Here is a 21455-nt window from a genome sequence, read left to right on the forward strand (position 1 = left end):
AAAACAAAAGTGACTTTAAGTATGAAAAACAAAAGTTCGGCGACTTACAAGTTTTAGAAGGAGAAAGCTTTCAGGAAAAAGCTCCGACATGAGCTAACATTCTCTACTATACTGCTTGTGATAAGAGGGAGCGAACCCCTCGGTGATAAGGGCCTTGTGATACAGACTTGTTATAAAAAACTTGTAACAGTGACATTGAATCTTCAGAAAGAAAAAGGCATCATGAACTAATTGTATCATTTCCAAAAGTATAATCATGTTGAAGCAAAATCAGTGCCGTCAGTCACTCCCTTCAGTGACATTACACCTAAAATAAAACAAAAACAAAAGTATCCTAAAATTCTAGTATCAGAATGTCACCCCTATCATAGTCATAAAATGATCAAAATGGATGATCCATATGCCAAACAGGTGTTTCAGCTGCATCATTGTAGATAATTTCTGCTTTAGGTGAGACTCTTTCAGTATCGCCACTCCATTGTCAAAAACATTTGCTGAGTTGGGATCTATAAGCATCGTCTCTAGCAATGGGGATGTTGCTAATATAAGTTTAATGAACTCCAATTTAGGCCTTGTGCCAGAAATGACTCGCATCTTCACTTCCCCAAGTTGATTCAAAGAGATATCAGAGGTATCTTGCCTTTCCAAAAATTCTAAAATAGGTCCTGTATCATCATCATCATCATCATCATCATCATCTTCATCTTCTTCGTAGGCAAACAGCTAGAAAGAAGATGAAAACACTTCAATTAAATACCATATATACAATACAAGAACATTTGAAACAATGAACTGTTATAGCTCACCTGAATTTTTTTCAAGTTGGGGGAGCTTTTAATCAAGCATAAAGCAAAGGAGACCTCATTAATTTCTCCAAAACTGAATTCATTTACTTCAAGATATTTGAGGTGGTCCAAGGTAAACGGGAGCTTCTCAGGAACACCGGCCACAGTCAACAACTAAAAAAAGCCAAAAACAGACCTAAGAAACGTGAATTTCTTTACAAACGCATGAATAAAAGCAATGTAGCTACCTTACCCTCATAAAACGAAAGCCCAATTTCAAAGTCTCAATTACAGGTAGACAACCAAAAACCTGGATCATTTCGGGTGCCTCTTCTTCATTGAGATGTTCCAATTCGTCAGAATCATCTGAATTAACTGAAACTACTACAAGAAGAGGGGCATTTTTGAAATGAATAGATCCGAATATGGCACTTATGCTTAAGAAGTTGAGATTAGGAGCATCAATTTCAAGGCAATCAAATTGGATGGAGCCTTCCAGTGTCAGCCGTTCAAGTAGTGGGCAACTAGAAACCAAACTTCCAAGTACACCATCAGCAAAGTTGACTGAGCAAAACTCTAGACTTACGATCCTACTAAATCCATTGAATTTAGGAGGAGGCTCAAATATACAATTACTGAGATACAATTGTCTCAGTCGTTGACATGAAAAGAGTGACGGAGGCAACCTATAACTGTCGCCCTTACATATATCAAGAGTAAGTTCCTTGATACCATTCTTTAATAGGAAAAGTATCAACTGGTAAATCTCAGAACAGCTTTCAAATTCAGAAATAGAGAGCGTGAACTTCACTATTGGTCCATTATGAAATAATAAAACTTGAAATATAGTCATGAGAAGTTTGCTTTGGAGTGAAATTTGGTTTTTCAATTGAATCTTGGATCAATGCATTATCAAAGACAAGCTATGCGAGTTTGAGCCAGTTATCCCTCCATTTCCTTGACAAAACACTTGTCCTCGCAGCATCTCGCAATGGCAACAACATTAGTATACTTTCTATTAAATTGCTTGGAAGGTCACTGATTCCATCCATGGGTGAACTACCAACCATCTTTATTTTGCGACTATTTTCTTTCGGGCCATTTTGTGACACTTATCTGCAATCCAGAAAATAAAAATATAATTGTTCAAGCAATTATCATGCCATTGTTAAGTTCTGTTTTCTTCATATTCACAAGCAGAGCCAAAAACTTATTGCAAGAGAGCCCATTTCCAATTAAGGGAACTCATGAAACAAGTACTTAATTAGTTAATTGGATGTTTGAAATTGCTCCAAAATGTTCTAAAATGCCAAACAATATCCCTTTATGGAAGGAAAAAGAAGAAAAAACAACATCAATTCCTCGGCAATAATCCATGGCAGCTTTCCTATTTAAATAGCCAATCACCTAGACCACGGCATAGTTGTACTGAGGTTTAAAAGTTATGGAAATATATGAGTCAAAATTAAATTAAATTAAATTATATTTTATTTTATTTTCTTCCATTTTCTCAGCAAAAGACCCAAGTGTTTGCTTTCTTTTATGTCTCTTGAAAGTCAATAAATAAATCTCTATCAAATATAAACAAATCCCAACAATACTATAGTTGAAGAAATCAAACCCATGTGTGAAACGCTTTGTTTGGAATCAGTTATTTTAGGATTTGGAAAAGGAATCTGAATTGGAATATGAGGATGCAGTAAGTGGCATGGGCCGGATATAGCTTGCTGGTATGGGATCGGGTCGAACAATTAAAGTATGGCCCATGCAAAAGCACCACGGAATGGGCCGAACCTGGAGGATCCACTAAGGAAGATCAAGCCCATTGGAAAATTAGGCCCAAAAGGAAGAAAACCCTTGAATATAGGCCCAATGTAATCAGTTAGCGATAATAATTGTAATGGTCTATAGACCATTACAGGTGGATAAGAGGAGGATTTTTTGATTCTATTGAAATGTAAGAATTCTAGAGAGAGAAAGGAGGAAGAATTTCTTGGATCTTCAATTGGCGCCGTCTGTGGGAAAGAAGAAGAAGATCGATTCGAGCCTGATCAGTACCATAATAGTTCAATCAAGTTTGTGAGTACACAGTGTGATTTCTGGAAGTTGAATCCAGATCAGTGAGATTGTAGTTTGTTCAGAGAGGATTCTTGCTATTGTGGATTCTGAGGCATTTGCTTCGGAATGACACAATTGTGATTTGCTCAATTGCAGTCAGATCCGGTGAGTTCAAAGCTAGAAAAGTTCAGATCTAGCAAACAGTGATCACGATTTGGTGAAGTTGAGCCCAGATCTAACGGAGTTTGCATCGGTGACGCTCAGATCTGTTTCAGAGTTCGTAATTCATGCCTTTGCTTCGATCCGGAATCATGATAGGGGGTGAGAACTCCAATACGGTCGAGAACGTCCAACAAGTGAAACTTGATGAGTTGATGAGCATGATCGAAGCTCTCTGGAGAGAAAATGCGGATCTAAGGACTGAAATGTAGCTTCAAGAAGCTCCAGTAATTCCGTGACCACTCCCGGTAGGAGAAGAAGGTGCACGTACCGATGTAGCACATCACGGTAAGGAGGTCGAAAATAATCTGGTTGATCCTCACCGTGAGGAAATCCGGCGAGACGGTTTGCTGCCAAATCTTCGTCGTATTGATGATTGAAGGATCAACTCACGTGGATCCACGACGTGAGCAGATCAGGTGAAACGAAGCAATGACTTTTGATCCACATCAAGAAACGCTCAGCCGAGGTGAAGTAACAGAGTTGGATCGTCATAAAGCTGTGCCTCTATGGCGCAAAGACTTTATTGATGACAGGTCATTCGATCCGACCTATCGGCTTTCCATGACGACGTTCGATTATCATGGCTCAGAGAGGAGGTCTGTAGACCAGAGAGCAACCGCGGGGTTCCAGAGGGAAAATGAAGCACTCCATTCAGCAGCTCGAACGGTTGATTCACCGTTCACCGATGAGATTCTGAATGCTCTGAATCTGAGGAAATTTTCCATGCCCGTTTTCATTTTGTTCGACGGAACGACCGATCCGATCGATCATGTGCATCACATCCAGTTGAAAATGGCTCTAAACACTGAGAATGACTCTTTGATGTGCAAGTGCTTTCTTACGAGTCTAGCTGGACCAACTCTGAATTGGTTCAAAAACATGCCGAGGGGTTCAGTGGATAGTTTCCGAAGCTTGTGTGATCGGTTCATAAGCCAATATTATGGAAACAAGCGTCTAGTGAAAGATATTTCGAGCCTATTCACAATGAAGCAACATGCAGATGAACGTCTCCAGGCTTTCCTAACCAGGTTTAACCTTACTAAGAGTATGGTTATTGAACGTCACCCTTTAACGGCAGTTCAAGCATTCATACTGGCTATGACCCGAGGTACCCCATTCCATACAAGCTTGGTGGTGAACATGCCTAAAACTATGGATGAACTTAACGAAAGAGCCGATGGATTTGTGCGCTTGGAAGAAGAAGAGGCGGCAAACGCTTGGAAGACATCCGTCATATCCACGGAAGAAAAGACCAAAGCAAAGATCAGGTAAAAGCAGGTTCAGCCGCAGCGCTCCTCGTGGAAATCTGAGAAGAGGCCCAGAGAGGAAGAGCTGGTTACTCCATTGAAAGTTGCCTTAGCAAGACTGTACCAAGAAAATAAAGATAAGTTCCGACCTCCTTTACCAATCAGACAACCTCTCGAACAGAGGGATCAGTCTAAGCACTGTGCATTTCATTCTGACTTTGGCCACCAGACTAACGAATGCAGGAACCTAAGGAGACAGGTAGAGATGCTGATAGCCAGAGGGGAGTTCGCAAGTTATATTCAAGGCCCAGCGGTGGAACAGAACCGACCAATGGAGCACGTGAAGAAGAATCAGAAGTCGAATTCTCACAACACGCAACCAGTTGGAATAATTAATATAATTCACGGTCGGCCAGAACCTGCTGAAGAGTCAGATGAACTGCTTTAAACACGCCCTCGCCAGGCACAGATGAAGAGAAGGATAGGCAGTGTAAACACTCTGTACCAACAGAGCGCATCAACGTAGATAAAGTTTGACGTAACAGACCTATTGCGGTTCAGATCCCTCATGAGGACCCGTTGGTCGTAAGTCTGACAGTAGCCAAATGCTTGGTGCGCAAAGTTCTAATTGACCCTAGAAGTAGTGCGAACATCATGCTAAGGGATACATTCGATCGGCTCGAGATCAAACAGGATCAGCTGAAATCCACCGGGAATCCACTACTAGGGTTTGATGGAAAACGAGTGGAGCCCGTCGGTACGGTGGAGGTAACAGTACATGCTGCCGAGAGGATTTTGATGGAAACCTTTGTGGTTGTTGAAATTCATCCCTCTTATAATCTTCTGATGGGCAGAGGGTGAATCCACAGAGTTCAAGGTGTTCCTTCCACTCTGCATTAGGTAATGAGATGCCTGGGGCCAGACGGGACCAAAGTGATTGACATTCATGGAGACCAGGTTGCAGCTAAAGAATGTTATTCGGTAACACTGAAATATGCTGGAAAGGGGAAAGCTCCCATTCGTTCGGCAAGTCCGAGATAGCAATTACAGGAGCCTCCCTCCAAGAAGAATGGGGAGGAGGAGCCAGTGGACTTGACTGAAGAACCCCTGTTTGATGTGCAAATCGATCAGTTCCGACCGGAATGAACAACCAGAGTGGGGGAACGACTCGTTAAGGAGGAAAAGCAGGAATTAGTTGATTTTTTTGTCTCAAAACGCAAATGTGTTTGCATGGAGTCACCTAGACATGCCAGGGATCGATCCTTCTGTATCTTGTCACTCCTTGAACGTTAATCCCAGCGCAAAACCTGTAAAGCAGAAGCAGCGATGGTTTGTTCCCAAGCGCAACCGAATCATTGCCGAGGAGGTTGACAAGCTACTTGATGCGGGGTTTGTAAGAGAAGTGTACTACCCTGACTGGTTATCAAATGTTGTCGTTGTGCAGAATAAAAATGGGAAATGGCGCGTATGCATTGATTTCACCAATTTAAACAAAGCCTGTCTGAAGGATAGCTTCCCGCTGCCAAAGATTGATCAGATGGTGGATGCAACTACTGGATATGAACGTTTGACCTTTTTAGATGCTTATTCAGGTTATAATCAGATCCCCATGGACCCCGCTGATGAAGAAAAAACTTCTTACGTTACCGAACGCGGGACGTATTGCTACAAAGTCATGCCATTCGGACTAAAGAACGCCGGAGCAACTTACCAAAGACTTATTAGCAGAATTTTTAAGGAACAAATAGGGAAGACAGTGGAAGCTTACATTGATGACATGGTGGTAAAAAGTAAGAAGAAAGCTGATCATGTGAAACATCTGCGAGAAGTGTTTGATGTGTTGAGGCAATATGGAATGAAGCTCAATCCAACTAAGTGCTCATTCGGTGTAAGTTCAGGCCAATTCCTGGGGCACATGGTTAATCTCAGAGGCATCGAGGCAAGCCCTGCCCAAGCAGATGCTCTGACTAAGAATGCCGAGCCGACGACAGTCAAAGAAGTGCAAACACTTAAGGGACGGATTGCTGCACTGAGCCGGTTCATTTCCAAATTGTCAGATCGATGCAAACCATTTTTTGACACAATACGAAGCCACGACAGGCAAGTTTAGGGGGATGAACAGTGCCTAGCGTTAACTGCTCTGAAAAAGTATATGCAGAACCTTCCGGTACTGTCAGCTCCAGAATCGGGCGAAAAGCTGTTTTTATATCTCGGAGTATCCAGCATCGCGACAAGTGGTGTTCTGATCCGCCACGCAGAAGGGAAGCAATATCCAGTGTTCTATGTTAGCAAGACAATAACTGAGGCCGAAAGACGTTATTCAAAGGCAGAGCGGGTGATACTCTCGCTAGTGCATGCGAAAAGAAAGCTCAGGCATTATGTTGAATCCCATCCTATCATCGTTCTAACCACTTTCCCTATCAGAATAATCCTGCATAAACCAGATCTCTCAGGAAGAATGACGAAGTGGGCCATAGAGTTAAGCTCATTTGATATCACATACGAACCTAGAACAGCAATCAAAGGGCAAGCGGTGGCAGATTTTTTACTAGAATGTGATTCAGAGGACGTGGAGGAAGATCTTCGTGGTTGCTTATGGAAACTCTTCATCGATGGATCCTCAAATCAGATGGGTGCAGGCATTGGGATCAAACTGCAGACGTCAGAAGGTACAGCCTTAAGCCAAGCGCTTCGACTTGAATTCGAAGCAACGAACAATGAGGCGGAGTATGAAGCATTGCTGGCAGGAATTAAGCTTGCCAAGGAGCTGAAGGTCAGGAATTAGAATGTTTTTAGTGACTCACAGTTAATTGTTCGGCAGGTGAAGGGTGAGTATGAAACCAAGGATGAAACGATGGAAGCATATCGTTCTGTTGTTATGCGGGAGGCCAAAAACTTTGAAAAAATTGAATTCATTCAAATTCCGAGGGAGTATAACGAGGATGCCGACCGGCTAGCATGTAGTGCCTCAGGTTCTAGAGAAACATTGGCAAGGGTGATTCCAGTGGGAATATTAAACTAGCCATCCATTTTCAAAGAACCTTCGGGCTCAGATCCTTGGCAAGTGAATGTTATTCCATATGAGCCAAGCTGGATTGATCCGATCATAACTTACATCCAAGATGGTACTCTGCCTGAGCAAAGAGATGAGGCTAGGAAAATCAAAACGAATGCTACGAAGTACGCCGTAGTGCATAACCAGTTGTACAGAAGATCTTTTTTCGGACCGTACTTAAAGTGCGTTACTCCCACAGAGGCTCGGCAAATACTACGAGCTATTCATGAAGGTGTATGTGGAAACCACTCAGGGGGGAGATCTTTAGTGCACAAAGCAATGACGTAAGGGTACTTCTGGCCAAACATGTCGCGAGACGGGGAAGAATTGTCCAGAAGGTGCGATAAGTGCCAAAGGTTCGGACCACTGATTCACCAACCACCTGAGGACTTGCACGTAATGGCCACACCATGGCCTTTCGCACAGTGAGGGATTGATGTAATTGGTCTTCTACCAACTGCAAGAGCTCAGAACAAGTATGTGCTGCTGGCTACAGATTACTTTACTAAGTGAGTGGAAGCAGAGCCATACCCGAGCGTTACTCAAACTCATGTGAGACGATTCATTTGGAGTAATATTATTTGCCGGTTTGGTGTTCCGAGGTCAATCGTCATGGATAATGGGACCAACCTTGACAGTAAGCAAGTAAGAGGGCTGTTGGAGGAATATGGAATTAAACAAAAGCTGGCGGCAGTAAGTCACCCACAGGCCAATGGACAGGCGAAAATCACAAATAGAACAATCTTTACTTATATCAAGAAGAAGCTAGAAGAAAAGAAAGGAAGATGGTTAGATGAACTGCCGAACGTCCTATGGGCTTACAGAACGACCCCAAGACAACCGACCGGAGAAAGCCCATTTACCATGGCGTATGGTACCGAGGCAGTTATACCAGTCGAGCACTTAGTTCCGACTGTTCGAAGCTTGGCATGGAACCGAGAGCATAATGACAGTATGTTGAGGTTTAACCTCGATTTGCTGGAGGAAAAAAGAGATGCAGCAGCGGTAAGGCTCGCATCCTACCAGCAGACGCTTGCGAACAGCCATAACAAAAAAGTAAAGCACAGAGACTTTAAAGCAGGTGATCTGGTTCTGAAAAAGAAGGTGGGGATCGTCAAAAAGATGATGCCACCATGGGAAGGCCCATACAAAATTGCAGAAGCCATAGGAAAGGGGGCATATACCTTAGAAACCATGGCCGGAAGGCTGGTTAACAAGCCTTGGAATGCTACTTCTCTGAAGAGGTATTATCAATAAAAAGTTGAATTTCAATATTGAATTTTGTTCATTTTCAATTGAACACAGGCGAATGTACAAGTTTCTGAGATTTATAAAAATAATATTCCTCCTTAAAAGGTTGAGTAAGTAAAAATGGCAAAGGCCAAGTGGCAAGCGCCATTCTAGCCGAGCGCCAGGCGCCTAAGCAAAGTAAGTGGCAGCTGGCACTATGAGCCGAACGCCAAACACTTACTAAGAAATAAAAGGCCAAGTGGCAAGTGGCATTCTAGCCGAGCGCCAGGCGCCTAAGCAAAGTAAGTGGCAGCTGGCACTATGAGCCGAACGCCAAACACTTGCTAAGAAATAAAAGGCCAAGTGGCAAGTGGCATTCTAGCCGAGCACCAGGCGCCTAAGCAAAGTAAGTGGCAGCTGGCACTATGAGCCAAACGCCAAACACTTGCTAAAAAATAAAAGGCCAAGTGGCAAGTGGCATTCTAGCCAAGCGCCAGGCTCCTAAGCAAAGTAAGAGGTGGCTGGCACTATTAGCCGAACGCCAAAAACTGGCCAAAAGAAGTAAAAGAATGAAAGTGGCAAGTGGCGTTCTACTCGAGCGCCAACCACTCAGCAAAGTAAATGGCAGCTGGCACTATGAGCTGAACGCCAAAAAATTAGCTGAATGCCAACCACTGACATATAGGGAGGAACCGGATCAGATCATTGAAACAAAGAGTTTACATAAAAAGTTTGATCAGAAGTCGGCCATCTCATTAATAATAAAGTTCAAAGAGTTACAAAAAAGATGAGGTGTAAAGATGGCAAATATACAAAAGTCAATACATAAAAAAAAAGTTCTAACTAAGAAGCGTTTGCTTCGTCAACCTTTTGATGGTGCTGGACTTTCTCCTCATTGTTGTTGGTATCACCATCCTCACTAGGTGGAGAGTCGAGGTGAATGACAGAATCGTTCTGTTGAGTCCTACCCTCAATAGCGTTGGAAGAACATTCCATTGAGGGTTATCTTCAGCAGTAATAACAGATGGAGTCACGGTGGACAGAGGAAGAGTGTCCAAAGTCAGAGCAGCAGAAGAAGTAGGAGTGATCCGAGAAGAGGCAATCTCTTGGCATTCATCAAATATGCCCTCAGCAGCGGTGGAGTCTGGATCAACATAAACACCAGGAGGGTCAATCTCTAGTTCCTTGTCAACATCATCAGGGGTAGAACCAGTCTGACCCTCATCCGGAACATGATCGGCATAACCCTCTCGGAACCCCTGAGCATATCTGAGGGCCCCAACTTTAGAAAATCGAGCATGCAGAGCTAGCATACCACCGTTTACCCTACTGATGGTATCGAGTAAAGCATTGTGCTCGTCCAAGGCCCTTTTCTCAAAGGCCATCCTAGCGGATTGCTCATCACTCAGAAGGCGTAGCAGTTCTTCCTTTTCAGCCTTAAGGGATTCCCGCTCGGTATGCCAGACGCTCTTTTCGAGCTGCAATGCATTCCTTTCATCCTGAAGAAAGTCAGTCTCCTTCCTCAGCGAATCCCTCTCCTTTTCAATCTTACCAAGCTGAACCATCAACATGGTCTTCTGAGCAGCCAAAGCATCGTTCTCCTTGTTCGCTGCATTAAGGCTATCAAAAAGCGCACGAACCTTGGCATTCACAAGCTCAACTTGTTTCTGCATAGCCATCATCCCATACAGGGTCTATAGAGATATACAGGACAACTGGTTAAGCCGAGCAGATGGTTAGAAGAAAATAAGTGTAAAGATTTATTGACTAAGGGGCAGAAGTTACTTCAATGGCAGATAAGGGAAATCGGCTGAACACTTCCCTTTGAGACAGACCTTTGGCTACCTCAATGTCCTTGGGAGTCCACATGCTCCTGTAGTAGGCCATTGCGGTCTGACCATCCTTGAACATGGTCTCGGTCGGTTTAACAGACGATCCGTCTGTTCGAATGAAGCGAGGGTTCCATGGTGCCATTCCTGAAACGGAGGCTTGCCCAGAAGGAGTAGGAAGCCTAGTCTGAGGAGGTCTTGCTAGAGATATCACATTCGGCCCAGAGGGCCTGACCCTCTGAGACAAAGGAACATCATCGACGCTGAGGGCACTATCAAGTTGGTGCCTTTTTCCTCTTGCCTTTTCTCGTGCGGAAGCAGTGGTAGAGCCAGGAGGATTGCTGACAGAGGGGGAAACGTTCGGACCGGCGGTCGCTGTGTTAGTGACCGGGTCAGTAGCTGTCACGGATGGATCAGTGGAAGGAGTGGTATCAGAAAGGGTAGCAGAGGAAGATGCTGAAGCTGGTGAATAATTTGATGCAGGGGTGATAACAGGCCTGGGGGCAGTTTTCTTCCTGTCGAAGGAAGGGATCTGGAGTTGGCTCATTGTCTTGCCGAGGGCTGAGATAGCGAGGAAGTTGTTTAAGGTGAGGAGGTCCGAGCAGGAGGGAACGTTGGTCAGAACGTACTGCTTCAGGTAGTTATCCCTATCCCTGTACACACCGTAGCTCAAATCATCACAAGGAATGCCTAAGGAATGGCACAAGAAAGTACAAAAACGAGGAATGCAAATCTCGCAGGGACATTCACTCTTATGGTTTTTATATTTCTTGTAAAAAGAGACAGAGCACTTTCCAAAAGTGCTCGGGATAGGGAAATCCTCCGCAGCTGGAGAAAACCAGGCTCCCCTAACCCCAATTATATTTTTCCTCCAACCCTTCTCGGATTTGATTTTATCCGTGCAGATGGACCTCTTCTCAATGGGGAAAAAGTGGTAAAATGGTTCATCAGTTCTGATCTTGCTAACCTTGTAACAGAGGAGAAGATCTATGAGGTCCAGATCCAGACCTCTGTCACGGATCAGAAGTAGCATAACAAACAAAATCCTAAGGAAATTTGGGTTTACTTGCAAAGGGGAAAGTTTTAGCTTGTTCAAAACATAGCAAAAGAAGGGATGCAAAGGAAACCTAAGGAGATTAAGATGAAGGAGTGAAAACAGGACCTCACCGGGAAGAAGGCCAGCACCGGTTCTAATATTCACCTCTTGGGGGCAATTTCTAATTTCTACATCGTCAAGGAGGTGAAGTTTCATGCGAAGAACGTCTAGATCTACTGTCATGGTGAGAATGAATGAAGATTTTAAGGAAGAGAAAGAGGTCTTCCAAAAGAAAAATGCAAATGAAACTAACCTCAGAGAGTGAGAACGGCAAAAAGTACTGTAAGGCCACTGGAAGGAGGATCTTTTGCAAGAAATCGCCGGAGAAAATTCGAACAACAGAAAGTGAGATGGAGAAGGTAAAGAGGATCGATGGAATATCTATGAGGCTTATAAAGACAAGGTGAGCCCAAGGGACGAGGAGTCAAGAAAGCGATGAGTTTTTTTAATCTCGAAACGCCGACCCCCAAATCTAACCGTCTATTTTCCCACACGATCTTCTCGAGCCGTCAGGTTATGATTAGCAGCCTCTAATAATTACCCCCTAATCATTAAGGGGTAATTATAGGGGCAGTTGAGGATGCAATAAGTGGCATGGGCCGGATATAGCTTGCTGGTATGGGATCGGGTCGAACAATTAAAGTATGGCCCATGCAAAAGCACCACGGAATGGGCCGAACCTGGAGGATCCACTAAGGAAGATCAAGCCCATTGGAAAATCAGGCCCAAAAGGAAGAAAACCCTTGAATATAGGCCCAATGTAATCAGTTAGCGATAATAATTGTAATGGTCTATAAATAGACCATTACAGGTGGATAAGAGGAGGATTTTTTGATTCTATTGAAATGTAAGAATTCTAGAGAGAGAAAGGAGGAAGAATTTCTTGCATCTTCAGAATAGAAATTGGAATTAAAATGAAATTCTATGTAAATGTTTAGAACAAATTGGATTTAAAATGGGATTTGATATAATACCACTTTTGCCCTTGTTTAAATAATAAATGAATACAAAAGTGGTGGTGGATCAATTTGTTAAACGCACTATATTAGAGTATAACAAACAAAAAAAATTAATGTGAATTATGGAAGATAAAATTATGTATCTGTATTGTAGATTTTTCAAGTACAAGAATACAAAAATACAAAAGTGGTGGTGTATGTAGATATTGGAGTATATCAAACAAAAAAAATTGGTGTAAATTATGGAGGATTGGAGTATGAATTTTGATTATGAAATTCTGTATTGTTGATTTTTCAAATAAAAAAATACAAAAGTGGCGGTGGATCAATCTCTTAAATCACAGACTTTTGTTTATAAAATTCTGTATTATAAATTTTTAAGTACAAATAGCTCTCTTAAACACAATTTAAGATATTGAAGTATACCAAACAAAAAAAAATTGTTGTAAATTATGGAAAATTGGAGCATCACTATTGGTTATAAATAATTTATGGTAGATTTTTCAAGTACAAGCATACAAAAGTGGTGGATCAATCTAGGGATATTGGAGTATAGCAAAAAAAAAAAAAAAAAAAAAAAAAAAAAAAAGAAAGATAAATATGCTGATAAAAATTAATATATTCAATTGAAACAATGTTTCAATCAATTACACCAAGTTTGAAACAATTAGAAATAAAACCACAGATATTCATATAAAAATCATATAAAAATTAATTCGCTTAAATTCATAGTTTACTGACCTGACAAACTTGGGTAAGTGCAGGACCCACATGGTTACCAGCTGATAGGATACTTACCTAAATAAATATTAGATGAAGACGAATAAATATAAAAAGAATTAAAAGCAAAATACACAGAAAACTTGAATACGCAGTTTACTACGAACCTGGATATGCTCAAAGGAAGAAAAAAAAAAAATATATATATATATATATATAGAGAGAGAGAGAGAGAGTCCTGATCTTTTAATCCACACTTTTTATATAGACCGTTAGATTAAATCTAACGGTCATTTTACAAATCCACCTATGGTCTTTCCTTTTAATACAAAATCACTTTCACCATATTTTTAGTTTCTATAATTAATTTTTACCATTACCACCTACTATAACGATAAAAAGTAATTATCAAAATAAAAATAAAAACCATTGAAAAAAAATTAATTCCGTAGCTTTACTTTTATTTGTCGTGGAAGAGTTTACTTTAAGCCTGTGACACACACACACATTGGAGATTTCAGTAATTTAAAATAACAATTTAAGGGCACTTTAGTAAATTAGTCAGGTCCGTTGGTGGATTTGACGATCTGTCATTAGGAAATGAGGTCCGTGTACGTTAGTTTCATTTTAGGGGAGATCCGATTAAATTTCCAAACGATAAGGGAGGTCCTTATAATTATGACAAACCATAAGGGAGGTCTATATAAATTATCCTTCTTTTAACTCGATGTTGTTTTATTTTTAAAGATTCGGATGGCACTGTTATAAGTTGTATAGTCAGTGATATTATGAACCGTTGGGAGCGCCCAAAGTAGGCCAAGAGTGCACGGAAACCCAAATAAAATCCCTAATTTTTTGCGGTGAACATTTTGTTTTTGGAAATCCTCTCTTGGTAAGGTGCCATTGCATCTGTTTGAATATGATGTTATATTTGTTTGAGGGTATTCTTTTTCCTTGAAGTTATGGGTGTTACAAATAGGATGGCAACGGGCGGGTAAGTGCCTAAATTTGTACTGGCCCGTATAATTAACGAGAATCTCATACCCCGCCTCATACCTAGGACGATTTGATTTCTGAAAACTCGTACCGCCCCCATTGAAAGATAAGTGACCGTCCAATTAAAAGATGAGTGAACTTGTGCAGAATAAAACAAAAAGAATTAAAGTCTCCATGTATCAAGTGGGTGTGAGTATATTTTCGGTGAAAAGGTCAAAAAAATGACAAAAAATGCCCCTCCCATTACCTTCCTAAAAAAAAACCTCCGATTTGGTACTTATTGTTATTTTTACCACTTGACAAAGCACTATATTTGTGAGGTGAATCAAGTTATTTGCGTTTGGCTTTTGAAGATAAGCTTAACAATAGGTATATTGAGATCAATTGTGAAACTAAATTAAGTTCAGCTTTATTTTCGTGACTAATCAAGTTTGCATTAGAATTTGGGTTTGACTCATAAGTCATAAGTACATTTTTATTTTTAGGAATAATTACAATAACCTCTCCTGATGTTTCGTTAACCTATACTGACCTTCCTCCTTATTTTTCAAATTACAATAATCTCCCTTATCAGGGCCCTTGGATGGATGGCATTAACAGTTCTGTCGAAATTACTTTTATACCCTTATTATATCTATATTGTATTTTATTACAAATACAATAAATTTTGAAAAGACAAAAGGCCCAAAGTGTTTCTTTACTCTCTTTCCTTTCTCAAACCTTTTGCAGACCCATTTTTGGGACAAGAAGAGAGACCCATTTCAATTTGTGAGAGGATGGCGGTGGTTATGGGGTGAGGATCGCCGTGGTGAAGCTACAGGTTGTGGTGGTGCCGTGGTGCAGTACTTGCCTTCGGTGTTGCTTCGCCAGAGTTTGCCTTTGCTGTTGCTTAGCCTGTAGTTCTTAAAATATTTCCCTTTTTTATTTCTTTAACTTTTTAATTAATTTATTCAATTTAATGTCTTAACCTTCTGAATTCAACTTCCATTTTCTTTGATTTTTCTATTCTGTCGACACCAAATTTCTTTTTGTCCTTTTCACATTTGCATCATCAATTGCATTCTCTGAAATATACTAGAGATAGAAATATCTGGATAGAGAGAGATAATGAGCAAGGATGGCTGAAGAGAACAGCTTCTCGGCGGGCAGGTGGTGCACTGAACTTATCGGCGATGGCGTGGTGGTGTTGGTGACCCGATTCCGGCTACGGTGGCTGTGAACAACTTTAGGTCTTGGGTTTGGCTTGATGGTCGATTTTTAAGGGACTAGTTGCACCGGCCCGGGAAGCAAATGCCGGGATCGGAGAAATTGAAGATGGAAACAGAATCAATCATCACAGACGAGCCAACAGTTGAGGCTCCACCTCTGATTCCCCGTCGCTGTTCGGTGAGTTTCTATCCAGTCCGGCGAGCTTCGTCACAGCGGTGATCGAGTTTCGGTTCAGTTCAGCGAGCTTCAGACCCAACCTCAATTCCAGCGAGATCCAGTTCAGGTGGTTCCATTACCGGCGAACTTCACTTCTGTTGAGAGTGTAGTATGTTGGTGGTGATGGCGATGGAGGGATGACAGTGGTGTCTGGGCTGGGGCTGTGTCAATATGGTGGTGCCTTGGACTTGTCTCCATCAAACACACTAACATCATCGTTGGCAACCAGAGACAAAATATATATATATATTTTTGGAAAGGAAAAAGAATCAAACTTGAGAAAATTGACAAATAAAATAATCATTTTGGGATTTGAATTTTGAGTTTTACTATGGTGTTTGAGGGTTATGTAGAGAGAGGGGAAGAGAATACGAGAATAGAGGAGAAATAATAACAGGTATTTTAGACGTTTTAATTATTTTATTTACATATTTTTGTAAGGGTAGAATGAAAATTTGTGAATTAAAAATTATTGACATCATCTTTTTTCATTAGTTAGCGTGTTTTCTGTTAACGGAGGGAAGATCTATGTTATGAGTATACAAATGTTTAGGGAGGTCAGTGTTTTTGACAAATAATAGGGAAAGTCAGTGTATGATGACGAAACTTGAATGAAGTAAATATGACCGATCAAGTAACTTGAATTTAAAATAGAATCAATTTTCCCCTTCTTCCAAATGTTTTGCCAAGTTAAAACACATAGATATACTAATTAAACAAAAAGTAATCATCTAAGTATTTTAAATTTTATCAATAACTTTTAACCGTGTTTTCGGAGACTGTCAACCGTTCCTTCACCGATGGTGTTGCCGCCGAGGACATCCACATTGACCCCTTCGGGCCTTCACCTCTCTCCATCCGAATCTTCCTTCCTGATTCGTGTTTAGTCTCGATCGAATCAGATTTTAAGTCACAATCGAAACCTAAGATTAAGGCTACAACGAGATCTGCACCGAACGATCCAAATCATACGGAGAACTATAGAAGGAATAGTTATAGTTGTAGTAATGAAGATTTGAGTTTGAAGTCGGAGAGTGGTGTTTACAGAGGCTACTTGTCGGCAATTGACAACTGTAAAAAATTGCAATTTCACGGTAGGGGGTTTGTGAGTGAGAGCAATGATTCGGTAGCGAACAACTTCTTCCTGTCGACGAATAGCAACAAAATCGGGTGATGTGATTGTTCTTGCCATCGGGTATAGGCTTGCGCCGGAGAATCGGTATCCGGCGGCCTTTGAAGACGGGTTTAAGGTGTTGCATTGGCTGACAAAGAAGGCGAATTTGTATATATATATATATATATATAGGATTTCTCTTCTAATGGCTAGGGTTTATACAAATCGGAGAAACCGTTGTGGTGATTGAGTGGGTGCAGAAGATTGCACAATAAATCAATGCCACAAGTGATTTTGATTGATTCTTTAGGGTTAAAGTTGGACTTCAATGTAGCCACAATTTCACCTGGTCAGTTGTCTTGTTTCAGTCCTTTTTTATACACTTCTAGAAACAGATTTAAGCTATTCTTTTGTTCTTTGGTTTGGTTTAATTTTGTCAAGCAGTGCTCCACTTTAATTTTGTTCTTTATGACTTGCCGTTGTTTGTTGTTCTTCAATGGTGCTTTTTTGTTCGTTGTTCTTCAATGGAGCTTTGGCGGCTGGGAAAGGAGGTCCAAGGCTGCGGTGGCAGGGTTTGTGAGATAACATATTTATAATGGTAGGGATAAGGGCATTATGGATATTTTATTTAATTTAGTACATGAATTCTGCACAATCCGTTATGGACTAATGAGCAGGATAGTTTCATTTTTGAGGAGGTTCGGATAAATTTTCAAATCATAAGGGAGATTTCTATAATTACGACAAATCATAGAAGAAGTCCATATAAATTACCCTTAAAAGAATCAGCTACCTATTTACAGCTTAAAAGAATCAGCTACCTATTTACAGCTCTAATTAAGGCAGACCAATCATATTAGGCCTCCTGAAAAAAAATACAAACAAAAAATCCACCAATATGATTGAATGTGATCCCTCTCAAAGGGTTATTTATAATGATCAAAATGGAAAAACCCATATACTAAACATGATTTTCGTCTGCATCTTTGTAGATAATTTCTGCCTTAGGCGAGACACGTCAAAATCGACCTTAATAAACTCCAACTCAGGCCTGGTGCCAGAGATGAATCGCATCTTGACTTCCCTATTGATTCAAGGAGACATCTGAGTAGTCTTGCATTTCCATAAATTCTAAAACATGAGGCCCTCTAGCATCACCTGTGCTAGTGAACACCTAGAAAGAAGATGAAAACACCTCAATTAAATATCGTATACACAATATAAGAACATTTGAAACAACAAACTGTTATAGCTCACCTTAATTTCAAAAAATTTCAAGTTCGGGGAGCTTTTAATCAATTAAGCATAGAGCAAAGGAAAACTCTGCGATTTCTCCAAAACATAAGTCATATAGTTGAAGAATTTTGAGGTGGTCCAAGGTAAATGGGAGCCTCTCAGGGACAGCGTCCACAGTCAAGAGCTAAACAAAAGCCAAAAACAGACTTAAAAACAAGATTTTATTTGCAAAACGCATGAATAAAAGCAAATGGAGCTACCTTACCTTCACAAATCGATATCCCAATTCCAGTGTCTCGATTACAGGTACTCTTCAAAGCTGCTGATGGTACATAGCACGTCGATAGCAGACTGAGACCGTGTACTTGACTAGTATGAAAGAAATTGTATAGCAGTTTAGAGGACGTTTCCGTGGGACAACCAAAAACCTTAATCATATCAGATGTCTCGCCTACCTCGACATATTCCTCGTCATTATCATGTTCCTCATCATTCCACGTAATTGAAACAGCAGCAAGAAGAGGGGTGTTTTTGAAATGAATGGATCCAAAGAAGGCATATGTGCTTAAGAAGTTGAGATTAGGAGCGTCAATTTCTAGGTAGTCAAAACGGATGGAGGATTCCAGTGTCAGCTGTTCAAGTAGTGGGCTACTAGAAATCAAGCTGTTAAGTACACCATCAGCCAAGTCGACTTCATAAAAGTCTAGACTTACGAGACTACTAAATCCGTTAAATGTAGGAGGCGGCTCGAATCGACAATAACTGAGTTTCAATTGTCTCAGTTCTTGACATGAAAAAAGTGGTGGAGGCAACATTTAGCTGTCACCTTTGAAAATATCAAGAGTAAGTTCCTGGATGCCACTCCTTGACAGGAAAAATATCATTGGAACAATCTCAGAACAGCTTTCTAGTTTAGAAATAGAGAGGGTGAACTTCACTATTGGTCTGTTATGAAGTAATAGAACTTGATATATAGTCGTGAGAAGTTTGCTTTGGAGTGAATTTTGGTTTCTCATTGAATCTTGGATCAATGTATCATCAAAAGACAAGCTGTTGGATTTTGACCCAGTTATACCTCCATTTCCTTGACAAAATACTTGTCCTCACAGCATCTCTCAACGGTAACAACATTAGTATACTTTCTATCAAATTGCTTGGAAGATTACTGATTCTATCCATGGGTGGTGGTCTTCTATCTGTCTTCTTTTTCTTTCGGTAGGCCATTTTGTGACACTGATCAACAATCCTAAAATTCAAATTAAATAAAGACAATTATGTCAAAGTATCAAGCCAACTGACAGCAGCAACCTAAAATCTAAACGAAACCCATTGCAAGGGAAGTCCATTTTCTATAACTCTATTTAATGTAGGAGCCAATCAATGAAACTAATCTATAAAATAACATCTAGAACAACAATGACTAGGAAGAATGCAAGAATCTATTTGATAATTTTGAGACGTAAATTAATAAATTACATATATAGAATATAATGAAATAATTTACAATTTTTTTTAAGGAAACATATATACTACGTAGTATACAAGAGAATATTTCAAATGGGGGCTTTTTTACACATTTCAAAAAATATATACATATTATAGAAAAATATATATAAAAAAATAAGAGAAGGAAAAAAAAAAATCCAGCACTGCCTCTGTCCCTGATTAATTATTATATGTTTGAAATTGCTCCAAATTGTTCTCAAGTGCATAACAAGTTAACAATATCCCTCATTTTCGTTTATTAAAAAAAAAAAAAAAAAAACATAAGACGGCAAAATAACACACAATTCCTCAACAATTATCCATGGCAGCTTTACCTATTTAAATAGCCAATCGACCATATTTTATTTTTTTTAAAGCATGAAATATACGAGTCAAAATTAAATTTCTTCTTGAATTCTTCAATATGGTCATAAAAGCTAATAAAACAAATTTCTTCCAAATCTAAATGAAACCCATCGGAAAGCCAAATAACTAATAAGATCAACCAAGTAAGAGAATGCATAAGCTAACATAAAAATGCGTAAACCCCCTTATTTGGTGAAAAGCAAATAAACATAAAATAGAAGCTAGATTCTTTATCTTCTTCTCCTGTTTTCGGTCAAAACTATATTCGCTGGATGAGACAGAGAAGGGCAAGTGATTATATATATATATATATATATATTAATGGTACATGAAGTGAATGAGCCGATGTTGATCTTATGCACCCTATCAATGAGATAAAACCCTTCGAAAAATTGATTAGAATAAAGAGATTTCTGTAGAGATAAATGTATCTTTGAAGAAATATCTTGAAGATTCCTCTCTTAACCGTATGAAAAACATACAGGTTAAATTGAAAACTTGCCCTAAATTATAATTTCACTTTATTTTTATATTAAAAATTGTAATAAATGGTATATATTAAGCAAACCCTAGATAATATTAGGTTTAAATGTTGAAGATTTTAATGTTGTTTTTATTAGCACAAGAGAAAATAAATTATTACCATATCTGAAAATTTGTTTCACTGTTTATTTTTAGAACAATACATTTTCACTGTGTGGACCAATAAAAAATTGATAAGTTATCTTTAATTACTAAATTAGAGATGTGACTGCATACACCCTCTCTAATTAGGTAATGAAATAAGACGGTCCATTTATTATTAATCCACATTAAGGAAGAAATGGTGTACATCCTATGGTGAATATCTAAGCATTGTCCTTATTTTTATTAGGATTAATTTCAGTAACAATCCCTGAGGTTTGTCCAAATTTTACATAGAGACATCTTTTGAAAATAACTACCACTCACATTATAAATGTTTGATCCGTTTTTCACTCAGCATCTCAAACTTACTTTTAAATGATGTCAGATCACTTTTTATATGTAGAATAACATTTTTAAACTATATTTGACTTTGTATTTGACCTACCAAAAACTTGTTTCATATATAAAATGACTTAACTACCTCTAAGATCCATTTTAAATAACCAAAATATCAAAAAATTGAACCCATTTCTCTCTCTCTTCTCCCACCAAGTATATATATATGTATGTATGTATGTATGTATGTATATGTATATGTATATGTATGTATGTATATGTATATAGCCATCAGGAGAGAAAATTTTCAAAATCGATTAAACATAATATCATAATGACAAAGAAAATAGAAGTAATTGGCAATAAATTTGAGAATTTGGACTACAAACATACTGAATATGTATATAAATGCACAACACTATAATCAAGTACAGATTAATTATATTAATAAACTAGTAATAAAAGAGTAACAAAGTAATCAACCTTAATGTCACGGGCCTAGAGATTTGGCGCAGCGGCACGGCCCGTGCGGGACAAAGGCGTTGCTTCAGCTCGCGCAAGCGCCCTAGTTAGCCACCACGACCTGCCTTCCCAAGGATACATGCTGACTGGTTTCGGCCTGCCATGGCCTCGTCAGGGGAACGGCTCCAGCTCCCGACCAGTTTGTGC

The 21455-nt window shown here is 39.7% G+C and overlaps 2 protein-coding genes across 2 annotated transcripts; both read right to left on the reverse strand.

Annotated features, from left to right (window-relative positions):
• Nucleotides 1–279: 279 nt before the first annotated feature.
• LOC132296059 (F-box/FBD/LRR-repeat protein At1g13570-like) lies at nt 280–1638 on the reverse strand. Its single transcript, XM_059794306.1, has 4 exons — nt 1096–1638; nt 807–959; nt 410–594; nt 280–307 (listed from the first exon to the last, which is right to left on the reverse strand). Exons 1-4 carry the CDS (start codon nt 1636–1638, stop codon nt 280–282), a joined length of 909 nt encoding a protein of 302 aa, XP_059650289.1.
• Nucleotides 1639–18130: 16492 nt separating this feature from the next.
• LOC132296060 (F-box/FBD/LRR-repeat protein At1g13570-like) lies at nt 18131–18787 on the reverse strand. Its single transcript, XM_059794307.1, has 2 exons — nt 18238–18787; nt 18131–18156 (listed from the first exon to the last, which is right to left on the reverse strand). The coding sequence occupies exons 1-2, from the start codon at nt 18785–18787 to the stop codon at nt 18131–18133; spliced, it is 576 nt and encodes a 191-aa protein (XP_059650290.1).
• Nucleotides 18788–21455: the final 2668 nt, after the last annotated feature.

Source organism: Cornus florida, unplaced genomic scaffold (genome assembly GCF_030987335.1).
Source record: "Cornus florida cultivar Cherokee Brave unplaced genomic scaffold, ASM3098733v1 CherokeeBrave_3.0.0_Hap2_Chr02, whole genome shotgun sequence".
Taxonomy (NCBI): domain Eukaryota; kingdom Viridiplantae; phylum Streptophyta; class Magnoliopsida; order Cornales; family Cornaceae; genus Cornus; species Cornus florida.